The sequence below is a fragment of the Pinus tabuliformis genome, chromosome 6 (genome assembly GCF_031772625.1).
Source record: "Pinus tabuliformis cultivar Carrire ecotype Pingquan chromosome 6, CPIR1, whole genome shotgun sequence".
Lineage (NCBI taxonomy): Eukaryota > Viridiplantae > Streptophyta > Pinopsida > Pinales > Pinaceae > Pinus > Pinus tabuliformis.
This window is the reverse complement of record NC_142292.1, coordinates 957,303,509-957,312,896: the sequence shown is the minus strand read 5'-3', so window position 1 is coordinate 957,312,896 and position 9,388 is coordinate 957,303,509. Positions and strand designations below refer to the sequence as shown.

Sequence of the window (9,388 nt, the reverse complement as noted above, 5' to 3'; positions counted from 1 at the left end):
AAAGAATCAAAACTCAACTAGGAAGTACCCTTACCAAGTGATAAAATTTACCAGGATAAAAAGGCAAGGTTCTAAGAGTGGCTAAGATAATGGGGTCCTGAAAGGTGTTTAACTTCACCAAGGTATGTTATTGAAAGATTAGCAAAATTAGACTTGCATCTAGTTTTGGAAGTAAAAGGAGGGAGACCTAAAATACGACTTTTTGCAAGCAAAAATATGAAGGAATGGGGTTAAAACATACCCTTATATTGGATTTGACAGATTAAGATGACCATTTGATAGCTTTGGGGGATGGGTGATGGAAAAATTGATATCTAGGGATGGAATGAAAATGCAGTAAGTAATAATAAAATCCTGGAAGGCATAATAACATACATTAAACCAGATAATAAAAAACAAATCCATGATATCCACAAAGTTTGTTACTAGGCCCTAAAGTAAAAAATAAACTGGGTTGTGATAAGAAAGTGCTAGTAAGTGGTCATGCAAACGTGAATAGTATCTATATATTTCTTAGCAATTTCATTCTTGGGTATTTGGATAGCCAATGTCTTGAGAGGAACTCAAACAAGGAACCTTCTAATTGTAACAACTCATTTGTTCCATTTTAAAAGGAGATGCTTGGCTCTTTGACACTAGTTAAGGTGCAGGCTTGAGTAACAAAGATTCAAGTCTATTATTTGAAGTGACAAGTATAGATAAAATATGAAAAGATACTTGGATCCTCTTGTGTAAGAACCTTTGTTTGAGAAAAATGACAATCATAGTTGTGATGACCAATTAGTTGGTAATAAGAACTCATTGCATGCGAGCATATGCCACAACAACATTTAGAGTAAAGCATGGACCACCTTCTTGAATGGAATTGTAGTCTACTCACTGTCTACATGCATAATCTATATTGTCTTAGAGTACTTTGGGATTTGCATTTGGTTTAGCAACACACCAAGACTTATATGTTCTTGTAACTAGTGCAGGGGTGGTTGGTGTTACTATTGTTGTAGAAATAGGTGCAGGGGTGGCTGGTGTTACTGACATTGTAGAAATAAGCACATGAGTTGCACTCTAGATCAAAAGAAAGTTTGTTAATCATTGTACATTAGTGGCTTTTAACAATCCAAATATTAATTCAGATGGAAATAAACATGAGGCAAAACTCAATAAACCATGAATATTTAGTAGTTTACAATTACATAGCTGGTTGAATTTGCTCTCTGAACAAGTAAATATATTGAGAATGTTTAGAAATTTGAAACATGAGTATCAAAAATATAAATATAGCAGGTAAAGACATCCTTGAGGTAATAAATGGTTGAGGCAATGCATAAAATTCTTGTACAAAATTTTGTTGTAAGAATCAGTCTCTTGATGAAGTAATTAGAAATATTCTATTATATTCTTCTAATAATAACCCCGATAACCTCACCCTTCCTTGATGATTTCCCAACTTACTCTATTCCCAAATCTAACACTAACTACCAAGTGGTTGAGCCAATAGGGAAAAGCATGAGGAGCAATAAATTAGAATTATGAATTGGCCTCACTCACCATGATTCTAGATGCTTTGCAAATGATATCCAAACACTCAAAGGCATTGTTGACCGACTCCAGATCAAGTTGTAATAGAGAAGGAACTCATTTTAAAAGTGACTACTAATCACTTCAGTGCTATCCTGGAGGAGAATGCCATGAACCCTATCCTGAGATTTTCTGGCATCCAAGAGAAATTCCAAAGTGTGAGTTATGATGATGTCTAAATAGGGAGCTAAGTCGTAACCTTGTATGGTTAACTTGTGTAATACAATTCTGTTCAATGGTTTCCCAGTCACAAAAACAATGTTTGATGCATTATTGAAAAGAGATTTGACCATTTAAACAAACTTGTTGCCAAACATAAAACATGTTAGCATATGAAGGATAAATTTCCAATCTACCATGTTGTAGGGTTTATCATAATCAATCTTTAGCAACAACATTTCCTAGCTAGTTTCTCTAGCCAACTCCATAGATTCCCACATTGTGATGATAGTAACCAAATTGAATCTGTCATGAATGAATGTTATCTGCTCAAACCAGACAATACATGTAGCTAGCTTTTGGGCGCTCAAAAGACAAGGGTCTTTGCTAGAATCCTATAAGATACATTCAACATAATGATAAGCCTCCTGCTGCCAATGGCATCCTTTACCAAATTCCTGGGGATCAACTTGATCAAGGCCTGATTCTAAAGGTCACCCATCCTGCCAGAATGGAAGATCTCCCTACCATCATTAGTAGGTCATCCCCAACAACATCCCACATCATTTTGGAAAATTCAAAAGGAAAACAATTGAGCACAGGAGATTTCTTGTCCATCTTGTAGAGAACTTTAAATAGTTCTTAGAATAATCATCGCTAAGCATGTATATTTTTGTACACCAAACCTTGGTTGGAGCAACCTTTCAACAGGCCTCCTTTGTAGCCTTGACATGATCAGTGCAATCATACATAGAAAAAAATTGTGGAAGTGAAAACAAACATGGACCTTAGACTAGAACATAAGTGAGAACATGTTGAAGTTAAGAGTGATCCTTGCAATGGTCTCTTGTAGGAGCAGGTTTCCAGGATTGAGCATTCAATTAGGTGTCTTGGGAGTATAAAGTCAGGGATGCTATTGATAGATTTAAAAAAAGTACATATTTATTGAGCTACTCATGCTCCCATTCTATCAGCCTTGTGTGTACTATGATGTCAAAATATTTCTCTTGATAACTGTAATATGCCTAATGGAATATTTTTAGTGATAAAAAAGACAAATAATAACATTCATAATGAATTTTTATTCAGTAAGGAACATATAAACAAAAATTTGTCATCAACACCCAAATGACCAACTTTCATTAATCAAATATGTCGGAGTACAAAGAAGTTGGATGAGGTGCACTTGGGCTTGCACAAGGCAAGCTACAAGTCTCAAGTGAACAATACAAAAGTGCCCAGCTATTGTGACTTTGATGCTCCCAGAAAACTGCGTTGTCCCCTCAAAATTGCAATGCTGGCTGACTTCAAGCTCTGATTTATCCCCTCAAAACAACCCAGAAATTTCTGCAACTTTGGGGATGTACTCCTCTCTAGAAGCTCAGAAAAACCTAGAAAGTTTTTTCTCTGTTTTTGACCTGCCAATTTAGACCCCTTGGGGATTGACCCTCCTCCAATACTAGAACTCACTTCCTGTAATTGGCACTGTCGTAACTTGCTGCCACAAAGCCAGGAAACCTCCCCAAATTGGATGCCCAACAATTTCTCCACAACCCAACTCCCCAATCCTTCGGTTAAGCCTCCTTCCAAGTGACCGCCACTAGGGATTGCATAGTCTTGAGTGAGGATGATGCAGGCCCTTCGACCAATAGCTCGACCTGGGTATTTGACTGGCCTTCATGTTTTAATTTCTCCTCTACAAACTGGAAATTCGATGTGGATACCTCTAGCAACATTCATAATTGAATTCCTTGACTCTCCTACTCCACTAAGCACACAGTCTCTCCCACTATGTCTTCACTTTGAATCAGTTGCCCACTAAATATTGTCTGAATTTGGGTAGCGCATGCATCACTGCCAACATGTCATTGTCATACATAGAGTACAAGTGCTTGTGAGGCTACAATTTCCTACTCTCAAACGCAATAGGATACCCCCCCTGTGTCAAAACAACCCCAATCCCTTCATCAAACACACTGCACTCCAGCACAACTGACCACGTGAAATCCGACAAGGCTAAGACCAGACAATTGCTCATGACCCCCTTGAGGCGTGTGAAGGCCTCCTCTACCACCTGCATCCACACAAAATCTCCCCTCTTCATCAAATCCATAAGAGGTGCTGCAAGCTGTGAGAACCCCCTCACAAATCTCTGGTAATACGTACAAATGCCTAGGAAACCCCTCAGCTCCATCACGTTCCTGGCTGCAGGCCAGTCTAGAATTTCCTGAATCTTCTCTTAATGCACCTTCACTCAATCCTCCCCAATTACATGCCCTAAGTACAACATCTCTGTTAGCCCAAACTCACATTTGGACAACTTCGCATACAGTTGTTGCTCCTCAAGTATGTGATGCACCTCCTCCAAATGTTGAAGATGCTCCTCCCATATTCTATTGTAAATGAGTATGTCATCAAAGAAAAATAGAACAAAACATCTCAAATGTCTATGGAACACGTGATTCATACAGGACTGGAATGAAGGGCATCACCAAGAACTCATAGTGTCCATAATGGTAGTGAAAAGAAGTTTTCAGAATATCCTCATAGTGTCCTCACCTTGGGAAAATAAATAGGAAGGGACATTAAAATAACAAAAAGATATTCCTCCTTTCTGTTGATTCAGAGTTGGTTCTAGAAAACAGTAGTGGAGGACAACCAAACATACAATACAATCATTTCCATTGAAGAATACTTTTTTGAATATAACCCATGCTTCTGAAGTCTTCTTTTCCATATGAGATAAGTCCATCACTTTTCTTAAAATTCGAGCAATATCTTGACCCCATCATTTACTAGAATATGCTCAGAGAAGATACAAGTTTTTGCTGCAATATCCTTGATGGAGTGGAGCTTTGTTATCATCTCTGTGTGCTCTATCCTTGGCTCTTTCATCTTCATCAAATTCTAGAAAACTACAAATGTTACATATTTTTTAATAAATTTAATGGAAAGTTTCATTTGTAATGATGAGTTGAGATTATCATTTATCTGTGGATGCAAAAAGAGAAAAAAAAAAGGGCATCAACAATAGCTTCAATTTTTTTTTTGATATAGATAATCATGTTACAGTGCCAGAGCTCAGTGTTTCCTATACTAAGGGTTTTCATTTTGTTGAGAAGTATACAACCCCATTGGCTACCACCCCACCTCTAGAGCTTTTCTCACCTTTATGGAAAATCCATGTTTTAAATTACAAATCAGCAGAAGCTGAGGCCAACGTCATTCTTAAAATACATCATTATATAGGACACTGCATATCTCTCATGTCCGTATTATAGGATTTTACCAGAAAAAATTGTCAGCATGAATCCATGCCCTCTATACCACATATTAACCGATACAATGGAAGCAACCTGCCCATATGGAATTTAATAGGAATTCTGTAGGCATTATGGGGTGTGATGTTTGTGGTTTGGTGTATAGTTTTTCATATTTTCCAATTTATGGCTATGTTCCTGTGGATGAAAGACAACAAAATGCTCAGAGGTCCTCCAAGAGTAATTCATCATCTAAAGACCCTTTCTCATGTCAAGGTTGATCTTGAAGAAATTGTCATCGTCACAAAGGCTATTGACGAGGTTTTTATATGTGTTTCCATTCTCATCTATTGCACTGCTTTTGGCCTTGCATTTTGAAATCTATTGGGTAGTAATAACATCTGGTCTGATAATCAACATTTCATTACTGTGTAGATAGTTAATGATGTTGTTATTGGGATGCTTAGTGTAGTATCTGCATGGTATTTTGACCATTTATATGGTAAGTTGTCATTAATTTGGGGTTCTTATTCACATGTCATTTCAATTTATCTATAAATTGTGTTACCAGAAATGGGAAAATGAACGAGAAATGGGACTATAGGGTTTCATGGGATAAAGATGTGTCAACCATGTTATGTATATAAATTGTTTTACAATATAAATAATGGTTACTGATATTATCTTTTTCTTTTAAGCATTATTATAAAAAATGACTAATGCTAAATGACATACATGAATTCCCAAACACATCCGAAATATTTTACATACCTTACAAGGCTCAAACACGTCAGAAATATTTTGCATATTTTACGGTAACCACTGTGCCAATATTTAATAGCCATGATTGCATTACCTGGATTTCATCAACATAATTCTCGTAGTTGAAAGGCAGGATGTCCTCGTCACCAAGCTTGAGTGCAATTATTCCCCAAATTCCCGCCACTGTTGAGAAAACTCACCATAGCTTTTTTTAGAAAATTTATTTAAAATTCACTCCTCTGGTATCATCCCAAACCAGAAGGGGCTGCATACATGATTTGGTCTTTGAAGATGAGTCTGTGGGGTAGATTAGATGGTATAATTACCTGCAACATGTCTGTGAAAGTGTGGGTCTCTGAATTTTTCCATCCACATGTAGTTGTCATACAAAGAGTGGTAGATTGGATAATCTGCGAACATATTTTTTGAAATTAATACCTTGCTATGATGCCATATTATAAGTTTGTTTCTAATAGGTTTCAAACTTTTTTGCTCTTAAACTAAAATGATTATAAAAGACTAGCAGATTAGGTTGAGGAAATTGTGCCCAACCATTCCCATAGTAAATGTCTATTGCAGGAACTCCAACGTGATGCAAGAAAGAAGTAAAGTCTGAGCCTCCTCCGCCTAGTCTACCAATCTCATATTCACTCATAGCAAAGAAACCAAACTGATTATAATCTTCTCAAGAGACTAAAATATTAAGTTATAACTTCAAAAAAACTAGAACATCAAAATATATGTACAACATACCATAGCTGACTCAGATTTATTGTTAGCTGCAAACCAGGATTCATAGATAGTTTGGGGTGCATAATCAGGATCTACAACCTGAAAACAAATATAGTAAGTTATGAGAAGGCAGAAATGATATACTGAAACAATTCTAGCATTCACATTCAGTAAGCCCTGAATAAATTCATCAGAATAATTATGATTATTTCCTCAAAACCATATACTAAGAAAAGCATCAAACCTGCTTGGTTGCCTCCCTGAGAAGATTATCCAGTTGGGGTGTAGCAGAAGCAATAAAACCTGGCCCTGCGACTGCACAATCCACATTGATATACGTGACTGCTCTTGAGTACAATAAATCATAGTTCTCCTCTACCCACTCTTCTCCTACCTGTCCCACATCACCAAATATTGGCTTTCAATGGTCCTTTCGTACATAGTTAACAAATTCGAATTTGAATATGGATTCAAATTCAATTTGATATGGAAAAATTCTCCTCTACCCTATTATGGATATAATTTTTTAACAATATATACATTATGTATTCTTTTATGTATATAAGTTGTTTTCTATTATGTATATAGGATGTTTTAACAATATACATTATGGATTCTGTTATGCATATAAGTTGTTTTCTATTATGTATGTGTCAAGATAGGAAAGGAAACTAGAATAGAATGAAAAACAAGGTCTCCTGATCAAGTTTCTTGTACTATGATATGTTCATAAGTTTATACATTAAACCTACTTGGTTTCCTCCCTGAGAAGATTATCTAGTTGGGGTGTAGCAAAAGCAATAAAACGTGGCCCTGCAACTACATAATCCACATTGATATATGTGACTGCTCTTGAGTACAATAAATCATAGTTCTCCTCTACCCACTCCGTGGAACCTACCTGTCCCACATCGCTTTCAATGGTCCTTTCTTACATAGTTAATAAATTCAAATTTGAATATGGATTCAAATTCAATTTGATACAGAAAAAAATGTCCTCTGCGCTGTTATGTATATAATGTTTTAACAATATATACATTATGGATTTTGTTATGTATATGAGTTATTTTATGTTATGTATATATGATGTTTTAACAATATGAATTATGGATTATGTTATTTATATAAGTTATTTATTGTTATGTATGTGTCAAGATAGGAAAGGAAACTAGAACAAAATGAAAAACAAGGTCTCCTGATCAAGTTTCTTGTACTATGATATGTTCATAAGTTTATACATTAAATTTTTCTAACCATAAATATTTTGAAAACAAAGAAAAAATCTAAGTTTATTGGTTTTCCTTAACCCTTTCAAGAATTTTGAAGTTATTAAGAGATCTGTGGTGGGTAAATTTCTCCATGGGGACTTAATTTTCTATTTGCATGTTTCATGAATGTTGCTAGCTACAATCAAGCACTGTATATATTCTTTGCATCCAACAACTCTTCATATCACTGGTTTGTGTTTCTGCGGTGGTTAAAAACTACACATCTGAACTTTCTATCAAGTACAACTATAAAATTATTTTTTCAAATTAATTAGCTTCAAACAGATGAAGAAGTTGAAAAATTGGACAGACTAGACTTACCCCCAAATGGTTGGTGGCTCTCCCACTTTGTTACATGTTTTGCACTCTCACCTACATACTCTTTTTCTTTGCTGAGTGCTCTTGCCTTGCTAATCCTACTGACCTACATGCCCTTTTTATGACCAACACCCCTACCATATTAGTACCAACTTATCTACCTGCCCTTTTACCGCTAGGCATCCTTAATGTACCACTACCAAGAATTACATGCCCTTTTCATGCTACGCATCCTTACTATAAGTGATCAAGAGTTACATGCCCTTTGTATACTTGTTTCCCTCCCCATATGGCTTAGCTAGCTACACGCCCTTTTCATCCTGGGTACCCTTATGTACTGTTGGGCTAGGAACATGCCCTTTTATAATGGGAAGTGGGCACCCTTGTGTATTACTGAGCTAAATACATGCCCTTTTCATGCTGGACACCCTCATTATACAATTAAGTTGCCACATGCCCATTTGACGCTAGACATTCTGAACACACTACTAAGCTACATGCCCTTTTCATACCAGGTAACCTTGTCAAGTTTCTTACCACTGAGCCACATTCCTCTTTCATGTCATGCATCCTTACCATATGATCATGCCCTTTTAATTATGAGCACCTTTAATCTACCACTACCAAGTCAGTTATATGTCATCATTAATGCTAGGCACCATTATAACAAAATCTAATTTTGTGCACATTTCACACTGAACACCCATATGGTACCACGACCATTGAGATCCATGCACTTTCATTGTTGAGTGCCTTTCTATATGCCCTTTTCATATAGGTTACCGTTACTATACGACTAAATCAAACATGATAGAGAAAAGTTTTATTAACATCCATGACATTGCTTGGTCTATGGGACAGAAAGTTATTTCCTTTTGAGGGAAAACCCTTACATAAGTGTGAAAATTCAAATGTAGGTATGTTATATTAAGGAAGCAGATAAAGTCTATAAAGCCCCTTTTTAAGTCTTTTTGAATAAAAACATTTGACTGCTTATCTGGGAAACCCCCTTGGGGTAGGTCAGCTACTCTGTTTGGGTCCTCCTATACCAATTTGTTCTTGATATGCATCACCCTTGATGCCCTTCCTGCAATGTCATCCATTTTTTTGTCATGAGATACCTTTTTCCCACCAATTCTTTCCCATATCAAGTGTTTTTTTGATGTGGTAATATGCCTTCAATTAGAGAAAAAAAAATTGTTTGATCTCTACTTCCCCCACCTGAGGAAACAAGTCATGAAGTTCCTAGTAAGAAGCTGAAGAATGAAAGAGTCCCATTCCTCTTTGGGTTCTCTCTATCTACTTGTCTCA

At 36.3% G+C, this 9,388-nt stretch overlaps 1 protein-coding gene across 1 annotated transcript; it reads right to left on the bottom strand.

The window, feature by feature from the left end:
• Positions 1–3,637: 3,637 nt before the first annotated feature.
• On the bottom strand, positions 3,638–9,180 carry LOC149262123 (putative glutamate carboxypeptidase LAMP1). Its single transcript, XM_089375020.1, has 7 exons — positions 9,127–9,180; positions 6,736–6,885; positions 6,513–6,590; positions 6,312–6,399; positions 6,086–6,169; positions 5,854–5,942; positions 3,638–3,970 (listed from the first exon to the last, which is right to left on the bottom strand). Exons 1-7 carry the CDS (start codon positions 9,178–9,180, stop codon positions 3,638–3,640), a joined length of 876 nt encoding a protein of 291 aa, XP_089231146.1.
• Between the last annotated feature and the right edge of the window lie 208 nt (positions 9,181–9,388).